General features: G+C 35.8%; 1 protein-coding gene and 1 long non-coding RNA gene across 2 annotated transcripts in view; one reads left to right on the top strand and one right to left on the bottom strand.

Moving 5' to 3' along the window:
* LOC141370613 (uncharacterized) overlaps nt 1–14,813 on the bottom strand; it is a 204,168-nt gene that overhangs the window by 146,841 nt on the left and 42,514 nt on the right. The gene's annotated exons all lie outside the window — the stretch shown is intronic.
* LOC112823481 (fibronectin type III domain containing protein 3C1-like) overlaps nt 1–14,813 on the top strand; it is a 62,930-nt gene that overhangs the window by 23,012 nt on the left and 25,105 nt on the right. The window contains 15 exon segments of the mRNA XM_073880883.1: nt 48–237; nt 746–798; nt 1,130–1,276; nt 2,204–2,383; nt 3,125–3,178; nt 3,293–3,414; nt 3,499–3,673; nt 4,842–4,928; nt 5,158–5,296; nt 5,868–5,936; nt 6,519–6,637; nt 6,757–6,862; nt 7,634–7,737; nt 7,943–8,056; nt 9,691–9,840. Coding sequence (XP_073736984.1) covers nt 48–237; nt 746–798; nt 1,130–1,276; nt 2,204–2,383; nt 3,125–3,178; nt 3,293–3,414; nt 3,499–3,673; nt 4,842–4,928; nt 5,158–5,296; nt 5,868–5,936; nt 6,519–6,637; nt 6,757–6,862; nt 7,634–7,737; nt 7,943–8,056; nt 9,691–9,840 — 1,809 coding nt within the window.

The following is a 14,813-nucleotide window of genomic DNA, read 5'->3' as shown; positions in this document are numbered from 1 at the left end:
CAAGCTCTTCCATTTCTGACCATGCTCCCAACATTCCCATCTCTGAGAGTGCTCCCAGCACTTCTGCCATTGATGGTGCTCTCAGTGCTTCCAGTGCTGCCAGCAATTCCAACACTGCTAGTGCTCATGTTGAGACTAGTCAGGGAAAGAAATGGAGTGCTGCAGGAAGTGGAGGCATCAAGAAGAAACCAGGTGGAAAACAAAGCAATAGCCCATCATCAAATGCTGCAGAAAAAGGTAAGGTCAGGAGTTTGGTTTTGTTGGCAATGAATAAACATCCTAATGTTTAGGAATCTCAGTGCATCTTAAATATTTAAGTGCCATTTTGTTTCCATTTCCTCTTGTCCTCATTGTACCCCTAAATCTAAACTCAGTGAAACCACAGTTGGGCTGCCTTTTTAAATCATGGAGAAATGACCATCCTCATGCAAAATGTGTCATGTATCTTACGTGCACACCATGTAATTCTTTTCTAGTTGTCTGCCAGTGAAATACCCCAAATTACTCTATAGTCCTAATGAATTCACATTATTTCATTTAAACGAGGGACTCTGTCTTTTGTTAGAGTTTGTTTAATAACATACACTTTAGACTGCTCTCTTCTTTTAAAATTTTAGTGTAAATTGCTACTAGGTTTTTAGTAGCTCTCCTGGTGATGATGTATTGGTAGTTGGATAATAGACATCTAACTTCTTTCTCTTGTTTTTACCAATGTAATATTTTATTTTGGGGTGTTTTCTTTTAGAATGCATAACAGAACCTGGCAAGTCATGCTGTTTCAGCATTGAGAAACCTGTAGTAAGTAACTAAAGTGAATATTTAAGTATTCCTTTTAATTTACTTTTTCATTCTAAAATATGCAAGTTCACTGATATTTTTCTCTAGTAAAGTTTTAATTTGAAGTCTTTACCTGGTTAAAATTTCATAATCTCCATTAGCTATTCAGTACATAAAGATTCAGAATGGTATTATTAAAGATAATATTAATGGCATTGCTTAACCACAGTATTTAAGCATCTATATGAGGAGAACAATGTATTTACCATCAAAAAGACTTAGGGAAAGATTATCATAAGTTACAGATTATATTTTTTAAATGCCCTACTTGAATTTTTGTTATTTATTTTAGGTTTCTGATATTCAAACAAGATCTGCTATTATTTCATGGAAACTACGTGGTTCTGAGAAATGTGATCACACCAAATCTCCTGTGACATTTGAACTGGCAATATCTAACAGTGGTAAAAATGGAAAATATAAAAAAGTATATATGTAAGTCTCTTTAATCATTTCTCATTTCTCATAATTCAATTCAAATATGTTATCTAAATGTATAGACCTCAACTTATACCTAGGCTGAGTTCTAAAGATTTTTTCTGCAATTTTTTCCAAGCTTTGAATGCAATTTTATACTAAAATAGTTTTATAAATGGTGGGTGGTTGCCAGGTCAGTCCATGAAATTCACTGAATCATAAGTATGTTAGTGCTGAGAAGGATCTTAAATATGAACTGGTCCATTCTCTTCAGTTTACAGCTTTCCTATTTGACAAGTTTAGACTCAGGGAAGAAAATGTTCCCTCCAATTCTCCCTTCTCATTTATTCACTTAGGTCATTTAAGGGGGGGAGTTTCACTTTATGGTAGGCTACACAAATAAGGTATTTACATTGCAACTGGATTTAAGATAGACTGTCCTGGAAATTTCATTACAGAAGCTAGTTATAAGATGGAGCTATGACAGCAGCAGGATGAACTTAGGAATGTGCTCAGAAGATACAACCAGAAAAAAAAAAAGATAAAAAGATAGAACCAGGACTAGGGAGGATATAGTGGAGGACACAGCAAGAGCATACCCAGCCACTCAACAAACAGCTTCTCGACTGAATGGGGACATGTAATCTGAAAGAGAACACACAGAGGCACAGTAGAAAGGAAATCCCAAGTGAGGAAGAAGAAATTCCTTTGCCCACCAAACGATTATGCAAGAAATAAGTCAGAGATCTGGAGCTGTCTCTACAGCACTTTAAAAATCATAATGCATCTTAAACTTCATTTACTAGAATTTGTCATCTTTACTCTGAGACTCAAAGTGAAATTTTAAATGTAATTAATTATTATGTAAAGTTTTACTTCCTTTATAATTAGGAGTTAGAAAGTTTAAATTTAAGAATTATAATACACAATCTTCTTTAGTACATGTAAGAATAAATATTTGAAAGCTTACAATTGTCATTACCTTTTTAGAATTACAACCATAAGAAGCTCAGCACATAGAACTATGTCTGAAGTGGTTAGTTTCACAACTCCAGGTTGTGAACCAGACCCTCCACTTGCACCCAAACTAATTAACCAATCCAAGAGCAACCTGAATTTACAGTGGAAAGTAAGTATTTTACTGCCAAAGTCTCCTCAACATGTTTTTTTTTTTTTTAATTTAAAAACATTCTTTCTGGGGCACCTGGGTGGCTCAGTTGTTAAGCATCTGCCTTCAGCTCAGGTCATGGTCCCAGGGTCCTGGGATCGAGCCCTGCATTGGGCTCCCTGCTTGGCCGGAAGTCTGCTTCTCCCTCTCCCACTCCCCCTGCTTGTGTGCCCTCTCATGCTGTCTCTTTCTCTCTCTGTCAATTAAGTAAATAAATAAAATCTTAAAAAAAAAACATTCTTTCTACTTTGTCCTGAATTTTAAATATGAAATTATCCATGCCTCATCTGATCTATTTCCCTAGCACTTTTTGTTTTTCCATAATCATCTTTCTCTTCTATCTATATCAAGCATCAAGTGAATTGAGAAATGTCAATCATAATTTCAATTATTAAAAGTTGAAGTGTCAATTTCTGTAACCTAAATTTATTTATAATTGTAGTTACTAATAAATCTACCTCTTAATTATTAACTTTCTTTATTACATAAAATTTGGAAAACAAAACAAGACATAGAATTTGGGTATGTCTTATAGACTGTAAAAAGTGCATTTTAACTTTAAAATCTGGATTGCTTTAAAAACAAAATGTAAGCAGATTAATTTTACAGTAATTTCAATCACTTTAATTATATAGTGTGTGTGTATGTACATATACTGTGTAAAAACAGACCATCATACTTTTATCTTTCTGACATATTTAGGGTTCCAATGATAATGGTTCCAAAATAAACAGCTTCCTTTTGGAATGGGATGAGGTAAACCATTTTATTTCTTAAAAGCACTTGTTTGTAAATGGTTATTAATGTTATGATGAATTTTTATACTTGCAGCATTTTATAATATTCTAATATTTTGCATCTATTATTAAGGGCAAAGGTGAAGGCTTCAAAAGTTGCTATACGGGTACCATGAAACAATACAAGATCCTTAAACTGAATGCTTCTACAAAATATTCATTCAGACTAGCTGCCAAAAATAACTTTGGCTTGAGGTACATTGAATTATTGCAATATTTAAAAGTCTATACTTTAATAAGAACCTGAAAATAACTTTTCCATATTAATTTATTTTTCAGTGATTTCAGTGAAATAGCAGTCTTCCATACATCAGGAACTATGCCTCCAACACCTCCACCTCCTAAGCTAAAAGAAGCAGGAGTCTGTAATTTGTCACTAGAATGGTCTGCCCCAACTAACACAAGCCCAAATGACAGTCTTACTTATGTACTAGAAATGGAAGAAGCAGGATCCGTAAGTTTTCTTTTCACATGCTTTAATCTTCAACTTCAGTTTTAGGTACATTTTACATGCATCTTATACTGAAAAATTTTAGATTTAAGTTAATTTCTTTTTTTAAGTTTTCATTTAAATTACAGTTAGTTGGGATGCCTGGGTGGCTCAGTCTGTTAAGGGTCTGCCTTCAGCTCAGGTCCTGATCCCAGGGTCCTGGGATCAAGCCCCGCATCGGGCTCCCTGCTCGGCGGGGAGCCTGCTTCTCCCTCTGCCTACAGCTCCCCCTGCTTGTGCTTTCTCTCTCTGATAAATAAATAAATAAATTCCAGTTAGTTAACAGTGTAATATTAGTTTCAGGTGTACAATTTAGTGATTCAACACTTAAATACAACACCCAGTGCTCATCACAACAAGTGCCCTCCTTAATCCCCATCACCTATTTCACACATCCCCCTACCCACCTCCCTTCTGGTAGCCATCAGTTTTTTCTCTATAGTTAAGAGTCTGTTTCTCAGTTGTCCTCTTTTTGTCCCTATGATTAAGCTAATTTCTACTCAATCAAACCGCATGATTCCCAAGTCCCTGTTTTCTAGAGGGGACCAATGCTGAGCCAATGTTAGGCGAGCCAGTACAGGGAGTTCTGAAGGTACCTAAGTCCTGGAAGATTAGCTAAAAGCAGCAGCAGCTATAATAACACAACAGATACACAGTGAAGTGTGTTAGTTCTTCAACTTTGGGTCTATCCCAGATGACTTTGCATGGTCACACAGATCCTCTGCATACTTCTACCAGGGCAAACGCTTTCCTCATCTCCCTGGATTCCTGATGTGGGCGGGCAAACTGTTTTATTGCATTCTGAACTTTCAAGTCTATACTAATCGGTTACTCAACTTAAAAGGCAGCTGTACATTTTATGTTATGTACATTTTACCACATTTTTATATAAAGCAACTAACATTGAAGAAGAGTTCTGTGTAATAAATATGTTAAGTGCCTTCATATACATTATCTCATTACATCCTGAAAAAGGGAGCCCTTTAAAGTAGAAAGTGTCTCCATTTTTTATGGAGGAACTAAGGTTCAGAGAGACTAAGGGACTTGCTCAGGACCACCCAGATGAAAAATAAGCTGAAGTTGAAACTTGAACCCAAGCCTAAGTCCTAAATTCATTGTCTTTCATTTCCAGGGGTTGGGTTTTAGACCTAAATATAATGGAGAAGACTTCTCATGCACTATAAGAAATCTTCAGAGAACTACTACATACAAGTTTAGGGTATGTGGCTATAATTTATAAGTTTGTATCATATTTTTAATATTAAATTATACTCTTCACTGGAGATAAAAAAAATGAGTATCTTTTTTGGTTGAAATTAAACATTTTGCATTTAGTTCTCAGGAATCTTCAAATAACCTGCTTTATAATATTATTTGCAAACTATGCATTTTCAAATCAGATGTTTATTTCCAGTGGTCAACCAAGGTATTCTCTTTTACTCAAACAGATCTTTGCCTACAATTTGGAAGGAAGGAGTAACCCCAGTGGAGAAGTAAAATATACTACCTATCCAGATAAGCCTGGATCCCCTAAAACACCATATATAAAGGGAAAAATCTATGCACACAGAGTAAAAATTGGATGGGGTAATGTTTTTGTATTTAAAACGTACCCTTTCTGTCTTAATATTAACTATTGAGAAGAAATCTTCTGCTAATTGCCCTCAGCTTTATAAAATATTCTCTTATTTTCATTTGAAATATTTCACCTTATAAATGAGTTCAGTTGTAAATGACATTTTTTACAGTTCTCTGTTGAGTTCTCTATTGCTGTCTCATTAAGTCACACATGAACAAATTACTAAATTTTATATGAGCCCTCAAAAATTATAGTTATTCCAAGTAAGATTATATCTAATATAGAGGCCTCAATTAAAAAGACACATCAATGATAAATGCCAGCTTGATAAGAAATTATGTTTTCACAAATCATTTTGCCTCTCAACTGGCAAAATCTACTTCAAGGTACAAATACTTAGCATTTTAGTCTCTTCGAAAGAACTTTAAAATCTTACTTGTTTCATGTCTAATATTAATACCCTATTAAATTTCATGTTTGTATTTTTTCTCCATAAAAATTTTAATTTATAAGATAACATTCCAGTGAAAGACTTTTAAGTTTATTCAAGAATAATATTAATTTTATTTCTCTTTTCAGAACCACCCAAAGATAATGATGGGACATACATTTCAAGTTACAGTTTAGAAGTTAATGAAAATTCAGATGGTAAGACATCATGATTTTTTTTTCAAAGTTAAATTATAAGGTTTTTAAAAAGTTTTTGTTTAAATTCCAGTTAGTTAACATACAGTGTACTATTAGTTTCAGGTGTACAATATAGTGATTCAACCCTTCCATACAACACCTGGTGCTGATCACAACTGTGCATCATTTTTTTTTAAAGTTTTTATTTTGAAATAGTTTTAGGCTTATCCAGAAGTTGTCAAAATAGTGTAGGGAATTCCTGTATATAACCTTCAGTCAGCTTCTCCTAAAATTAATATCTTACATAACCACAGTACAATTGTCAAAACCAGGAAATTGGCATTGGTACAATACTATGAACTAATCCAGGACTTATTTGGATTTCTCCATTTTTTAGTAGCAAATTATGTTTATTTACTGATCTTTTATTATTTTATGGCTAATTCTATAAGGAATATAATTATTTAACTGTTGTAAGTAGGTAACTGGGCCACAGTTTCCAAAATGCTTATTTCTTAGTATATACACGAGATAATAATGGGACCCATAAAATTTATAAGCTACCTATAAATAAATTAGATAAATTTGCTTTTATCCCTTCAGAGAATTCCTGGAACATAATCTACAGCAGAACCACAAAGGAATTTCTATATGATCACCTGCAACCTGGTACTACATATAAACTGAGAGTCTTTTGTACCTCACCTGTAGGCCAAAGCCAGGTGAGGAAACAGAGAGGGAAGTGCTTAAATTGAGGATTGAAATTATTTATGTTACTAAGTGTTTTAAAAAACTGAATTTGAATTTAATATAATCATAAGGTATTTTGTATTTCTCTTAGCCTTCAGATATATTGACTATTCAAACACCTACTCTTTCTCCTGCATCTTGCCATCCTCTACCTTTGCATGGTGAAACCAAGACCAAAGAAACGAACATCAAATGTGGTGAGGCTTCTTGTATGATTTGAATGACTTCACCTAAATTTCTTGTTTTGTAACCTCTGATTTTAATTAATTAATGTTACTGAAGCAGAGCAAGTGCATTTTTTACTACAAAATCAAATAATATTTATAAAACTGTTTCTTACTTGGTAATTGAAATCACAATAATTTTTGAAGTATAATTAACATTCAATATTATATTAGTTTCAGGTGTACAACATATTGATTCAATAATTCTATACATTAGTCGTGCTCACCACAATAAGTATAATCACCATCTATCACCATACAATGTTATTACAATATTACTGATTATATTCCCATGCTGTACTTTTCATCTCCATGACTTATTTATTTTATAGCTAAGTTTGTAACTTTTAATCCCCTTTATCTATTTTGCCCATCACCCCACCCACCTCTCCTCTGGCAGCCACCAGTTTGTTCTCTATATTTAAGAGTCTGGGGTTTTTTTTTGGTTTTTTTGTTTGTTTGGTTTGTTTTTTAGAGTCCACATATAAGTGAAATCATATGGTATTTCTCTCTGACTCACAACACCTAGTAAATACCCTCTAGGTCCATCCATGTTGTCACAAATGTTTTAAATGTCAAAATTAAATTTAAAATTTAATTGACCCAATTAATATAATTTGAGTATTCTGTTACTTTATTAAGTGTTTTGACATTGTGTCTTCTAAAATTATTTTGTATTATTTTAAAGGACCACCCCTAAAATTATTCACAAATTTTTAAAATTTATTCTGTACACTTTTATAGATTATCATCCTAATGAAAACTCTGAAGCACCTGCATATGTCAATAAGGCAGAAGATAACCAAGATGACAAACGAGGGTACCCTAGTTCCAAAGTGAGATCCATAGTGAGTAAAGTAATTTCTGAAGAATCCAGTTTCTTGTTAAAAGTAGTGAATAGTGCTGGAGAAGTTATATTGTTCAGTTGACCCATTCATGGTTCATTTCACTTTGGATGAATATATGCTTCTACTTCCTGTCAGGGTGGGAAGTGACCATACCTGCACAATCATCTTTGTGTTTTCTTATTTGTTTGTTTGTGTTTATTTGTAGTTGGAACCTCATCCATTGAAGTGTGAAACTGCACCAGTCCCAAGTCCTCCTTCTCAATGTGGTATACCTGTGCTAACCTGCAAGGGTCCAACCTGTGTTGTTGTTAGTTGGAGGGTATGCTATCAATTTATTTTTATTAATTTTGTTGATATAAGAGCACACCTATTGGTTTAGTATTTTTTTTTAAAGTCTACAACTCCCTAAGGAGTCAGAGTTTAGATTAGGGTTCCATAAATCTTCGACCATGGTTCTAGAACACACATAAGACCTGATACTAGTACTATTAGGAAGGCTAAGGCTAGGGATGCCTGGATGGCTCAGTCAGTTAAGTGTCTGCCTTTGGCTCAGGTCATGATCATGACCCGCATAGAGCTCCTTGCTCAGCAGGGAGCCTGCTTCTCCCTCTGCCTACCTCTCTCACAAATAAATAAAATCTTTAAAAAAAAAAAAGGCTAATAATAGGGGCACCTGGGTGGCTCAGTCGATTGAGTGTCCAACTCAGTTTTGGCTCAGGTCATGGTCTCAGGGTCTTGAGATCAAGCCCTGCATCAGGCTCCATGCTCAGCACAGAGTCTGCTTGAGATTCTTTTCCCTCCCCCTCTGCTCCTCCCCCCTGCTCTCTAAAATAAATAAGTAAATAAAATCTTTAAAAAAAAAAAAAAGAGGCACCTGGGTGGCTAAGTCAGTTAAGCGTCTGCCTTCAGCTCAGGTCATGATCCCAGGGTCCTGAGATTGAGCCCCATGTCCAACCCCTTGTTCAGCGGGGAGCCTGCATCTCCCTCTGGCTGCCGCTCCCCCTGTTTGTGCTCGCTCTTTCTCTCTGTCAAATAAACAAATAAAATCTTTTTTAAAAATTTAAATAAATAAATAGCTAAAACTATGGTAATCCTATGGTAATCCTGCTTTTCAGACTCTATATTTATAGAGATTAATAAATTTGGAAAACCAGATAGGCGATCAATAGGTAACTAATTTAATTTTTGAAACTAAAAACAAGAGATAATAAAATTAAATCAATTTATAGAACTTCAAGCCCCGCATTGGGCTCCCTGCTCGGCGGGAAGCCTGCTTCTCCCTCTCCCTCTCCCCCTGCTTCTGTTCCCTCTCACGCTGTGTCTCTCTCTGTCAAATAAATAAATAAAATCCTTTAAAAAAAATGTGACTATGAGATAATGAAGCTTTAAAAAATGTTTTGCATCCATGTGAATAGCTCCCCATTTAAATAAGCTCAAAAAATAAAAACTGGCCTAGTTATTATGCCACCTATGTATCTTTGAATTTTTCTTCTATTCTTCCCAGACTCTAGCAGAGGAAGCTTTTTAGCATTGACACAAAAGCTTTAGTTTGATAATAATAAATGACAAGTCTGATTACAGCACTGTACAAAATCCAGAGAATACTGGAATTTGTGTTTGAACCCACTAATCAGTAGTAATATTAAGCAACATTAGTATATCTAGGTTTGCTCTTTTTTAAGTAACCTATTTGAGAATACTTTTAACAAATTAAAAATAAGAATTTATCAAATATGTGGGATTAGCCAATCCTTTCTCTTAATTTTATTTGAGCCTTTTAATGTTAATTATAGTATTCTGCCTTATATTTAATTATTTCTACAATTGTCTCATACCATTTAATAGATTATGAGTTTTGATATTGAAAGAATTATGTTGTAACTCTCCACAATATCTAGTATAATGACAATTTATAGAAACAACTCAAATTTCTGTGTTTGTTGCATCTTTTAGATTCCTGTGTGTAATGGTGCTGAAATCACTGAATATAGACTTGAGTGGGGACAAAGTGAAGAATCAATGCACTTGATTTACACTGGCCCTTGTCTGAGCTATAAAGTTAAAGGTCTCATTCCTGCAACTACATATTTTTGCAGAGTTCAGGTAATCCCAACAGTTATTCCAATGTAAATAAGACAACAGTTATTAACCTATACTATCCACATCCATAATACTGACACCATTTCCAATGTAGTGACTAGAAGGGATTAATAGACTTCCAAATGTTAAATATTTCTCATGTTCAGCAACATCATTCTGAGCTCCTTCACCTAGCATTTAAAGCCCCACATAATCTGGAACCTACTTTTTATGCCAACTTGATTGGCCATTATATTTTCTACAGTTCTGTTTCCCAAATTACCTTGAACTTAACAATCATCTGAAATGCTTGTTTAAAACACTGATTCCTGCACCTTCACTCAGACCTACTGAGTCAAAATTTCTAATCCAGTGACTTCTTAATCTGTAAAATTAAAAAGCACTCAAAGTGATAATTATCATCAATTAGGAAAAATTTCAGAAACTATTTCAAACAAGTCTATTCTACCGCCACCCCAAGTATACCTTGTACATTAGTTCATACCTTATTCATTGCCTATCTTGTCCCATAAAACCAAGCTTTTGCATGAATGCTTCCCTGAAAACCTTAGCTGGAAGTGATCTCTTCCTCCTCTGAACTACTAGAATTATAAGACACACAACATTAAGGCTTGGGGAAACTATCCAAATTTGGAAAGATCTGATATGTTGTCCCTATCAACTAAAGCCATCAAGTTGTAGGAGCCCTAATACTGAGAATCTAAGTTCCATCTCCCAGATTGCCTTTCATCACTGGAAGTAATTTTTTTTTAAATCCTTTGTCAACTATTTTGGGTATCTATTTTTTTTTTGGCAAAATGCTCTGACAATATATATTTGTGAGAAGACCACTGCAATTGTCCAAAGGACAGGTGAGTTTATGAATATTAAGGATGCTACAATGGGAATGCTAAGACATTAATGGAGCTGAAAGATATTTGAGAAGTAAAAATCAATGGAATGTGATCCTGCCAAGACAGAATATCCCCATACCTCCCAGGTCCTCCTTCTTACAACTAAAACTCTCTGAACATAACACAACAAACAAGCATAGTTAGACTATAAATGGTGGAAAGAAAGAAAAATGTAAAAAGAAAAGGATCCCAAGGACCTCACAAATTGAAAAACAACACAGTAGTGAGCCCCCTGGGTTTCGTTATCACCGCACACATGTCCCACAAAGGATATGGGAGAAGCCTCCAATTCAGAACTGCCAACAGAGACAGGGAAAAAAATCTTCAAGAAAAGCCTACATCCTGCCAACAAAATGACTGGGAAAATGCTAGCCTAACCACAGAAAATATCTTAGGTAATGCCCACCATACTCCCACCAAATGAAATTGAAATCTCAATTAAAAAACCACACACATTCCTGCCCTTTCCCAACCCTGAAATTTCAACAGGCAGAGTGGGAAGCTGGCCATCCAAGCCACCCCAGAAGCAAGGAACATGCTCCAGTTTCCCTACCCAGTAGTTTCAGTTCCAGCAGGGCCAAGCACGGAGTTAATCTTCCATTCACTGCCTGGCAAAATCAGACAGTGCTCTGCTCCCATTCCCCTGCCAACTGGTGTCAGTATGGCCAAGCAGGGACCTTATGATCTTCCACACCTCTTTGATGGAAGTGGGAAGCAGCACTCTAATTCCCCTGAATGGTTAGTGTTGGCAAACTCAACTTCCACCCTCACCCAGCAGCAATGGACTGACCAAGGTGGTGTGATTCAGGCTAGTTAGCACTCTTCTTTTAACCCTGTGTCAGTGAAGCCCAATGGGAAGTTTATTTTTTTAAACTTAAGTATAGATTAATTGACATACAATATTATTTTTTATTATTATGTTCAATTAGCTAGCATATACTACATCATTAGTTTTCCACGTAGTGTTCAGATTCATTAGTTGCATATAACACCCAGTGCTCATCACCACACGTGCCCCCCTGAATACCCATCACCGGGCTAACCCATCCCCTCACCCCCCTCCCTTCTGTAACCCTCAGTTTGGTTCCTGGAGTCCAGAGTCTCTCATGTTTTGTCTCCCTCTCTTGATTTCTTCCCATTCAGTTTTCCCTCCCTTCCTCTGTGGTCCTCTACCCTATTCCTTGTATTTCCACATATGAGTGAAACCATATGATAATTGTCTTTCTCTGCTTGATTTATTTCACTTAGTATAATCCCCTCCAGTTCCATCCATGTCGAGGCAAATGGTGGGTATTCATCCTTTCTGATGGCTGAGTAATATTCCACTGTAGATATAAACCACATCTTCTTTATCCATTCATCTGTTGAAGGGCATCTCAGCTCCTTCCACAGTTTGGCTATCGTGGACACTGCTGATATGAACATTGGGGTGCATGTGCCCCTTTTCACAATGTCTGTATCTTTGGGGTAAATACCTAGTAGTGCAGTTGCTGGGTCATAGGGTAGCTCTATTTTTAACATCTTGAGGAACCTCCATACTGTTTTCCAGAGTGGCTGTACCAGCTTGCATTCCCAGCAACAGTGTAATAATAGGGTTCCCCTTTCTCCACATCCTTGCCAACACTTGTTTCCTGTCTTGTTAATTTTAGCCATTCTAACTGGTATAAGGTGGTATCTCATTGTGGTTTTGATTTGTATTTCCCTGATGGCTAGTGATGTTGAACATTTTTTCATGTGTCAGTTAGTCATTCGTATGTCTTTGGAGAAGTGTCTGTTCATGTCTTCTGCCAATTTTTTGACTGGATTACTTGTTTTTGGGGTGTTGAGTTTGAGAAGTTCTTTATAGATCTTGGATACCAGCCCTTTATCTGCTATGTCATTTGCAATATCTTCTCCCATTCCGTGAGTTGTCTCTTAGTTTTGTTGACTGTTTCCTTTGCTGTGCAAAAGCTTTTTATCTTGATAAAGTCCCAAAAGTTCATTTTTGCTTTTGTTTCCCTTGCCTTTAGAGACATGTGTTGAAAAAGGTCACTGTGGCCAATGTCAAAGAAGTTATTGCCTATGTTCTCCTCTAGGATTTTGATGGATTACTATCTCACATTGAGGTCTTTCATCCATTTTGAGTTTATCTTTGTTTATAGTGTAAGAGAATGGTCCAGTTTCATTCTTCTGCATGTGGCTGTCCAATTTTCCCAACACCATTTATTGAAGAGACTGTCTTTTTTCCATTGGATATTCTTTCCTGATTTGTCAAAGATTAGTTGACCATAGAGTTGAGGGTCCATTTCTGGGCTCTCTATTCTGTTGCATTGATTTATGTGTCTGTTTCTGTGCCAATATCATGCTGTCCTGATGATCACAGCTTTGTTATATAGCTTGAAGTCAGGCATTGTGATGCCCCCTGTTCTGGTTTTCTTTTTCAACAATTCCCTGGCCATTTGGGGTCTTTTCTGGTTCCATACAAATTTTAGGATTGCTTGTTCCAGCTCTGTGAAAACTATTGATGGTATTTTGATAGGGATTGCACTGAAAGTGTAGATTGCTCTGGGCAGCATAGACATTTTCACAATGTTTATTCTTCCAACCCATGAGCATGGAATGTTTTTCCATCTCTTTGTGTCTTCCTCAATTTCTTTCATAAGTGTTCTGTAGTTGCTAGAGTATAGATCTTTCACCTCTTTGGTTAGGTTTAGTCCTAGGTATCTTATGGTTTATGGTGCTATTATAAATGGAATCAATTCCTTAATTTCTCTTTCTTCAGTCACATTGTTAGTGTATAGAAATGCAACTGATTTCTGTGCATTGATTTTGTATCATGCCCCGTTGCTGAACTGCTGTATCAATTATAATAATTTGGGGGTGGAGTCTTTCAGTTTTTCCACATAAAGTAATGTGTCATCTGCAATGACAGAGAGTTTTTCTTCTTTGCCAGTTTGAATGCATTTTATTTCTCTTTGTTGTCTGATTGCTGATGCTAGAGCTTCTAGTACTATGTTAAACAAAAGTGGTGAGAGTGAGCATCCCTGTCGTGTTCCTGACCTTATGGGAAAATCTCTCAGCTTTTTCCCCATTGAGAATGATATTCGCTGTGGACATTTCATAGATGGTTTTTATCATATTGAGTTATGTTCCCTCTATCCCTATATTTTGAAGAGTTTTAATCAGGAAAAGGATGCTGTATTTTGTCAAATGCTTTTTCTGCATCAACTGAGAGGATCATATGGTTCTTGTCTTTTCTTTGTTAATGTGATCTATCAGTTGATTGATTTTCAAATGTTGAACCACCCTTGTATCCCAGGAATAAAACCCACCTGGTCATAGGGAATAATCCTTTTAATACACTGTTGGATCCTATTGGCTAGGATCTTGTTGAGTATTTTGGCATCCATGTTCATCATGGATACTGGTCTGTAATTCTCCTTTTTGATGGGGTCTTGGTCTGGTTTTGGGATCGGGGTAATGCTGGCCTCATAGAATGAGTTTGGAAGTTTTCCTTTCATTTCTATTTTTTGGAACAGCTTTGGTAGAGTAGGTATTATTTCTTCTTTAAATGTTTGGTAGAATTCCCCTGGGAAGCCATCTGGCCCTGGACTCTGGTTTTGGGGGAGCTTTTTGATTACTGCTTCAATCTTGTTACTGGTTATTGGTCTATTCAGATTGTCTATTTCTTCCTGTTTCAGTCTTAGTAGTTTACAAGTTTCCAGGAAGGCATCCATTCCTTCCAGGCTGCTTAATTTGTTGGCATATAGTTGCTGGTAATAATTTCTAATAATTATTTCTATTTCCTTGGTGTTAGTCGTGATCTCTTCCTTTTCATTCTTGATTTTGATTTGGGTCCTTTCCCTTTTCTTTTGGATAAGTCTGGCCAGAGGTTTATCGATCTTATTAATTCTTAACTATTGAAAGATATGAATTTAGTGCCATCATATTGTCTGTAAAATCCCTGTTTCTATAGATTATCTCTTTAAATTTCTGGTCTGGTCTATATTACTCTTGGGGTCTTTCTTCTTTTATAGAATCCCCCTTAATATTTCTTGCAGGGCTGGCTTGGTGGTCACATATCCTTTCAGTTTCTGCCAGTCC

Source organism: Callorhinus ursinus, unplaced genomic scaffold (assembly GCF_003265705.2).
Source record: "Callorhinus ursinus isolate GAN/ISIS: 27379988/994484 unplaced genomic scaffold, GSC_fseal_2.0 scaffold40, whole genome shotgun sequence".
NCBI lineage: Eukaryota > Metazoa > Chordata > Mammalia > Carnivora > Otariidae > Callorhinus > Callorhinus ursinus.
This window is presented reverse-complemented; position numbering and strand designations above follow the sequence as displayed.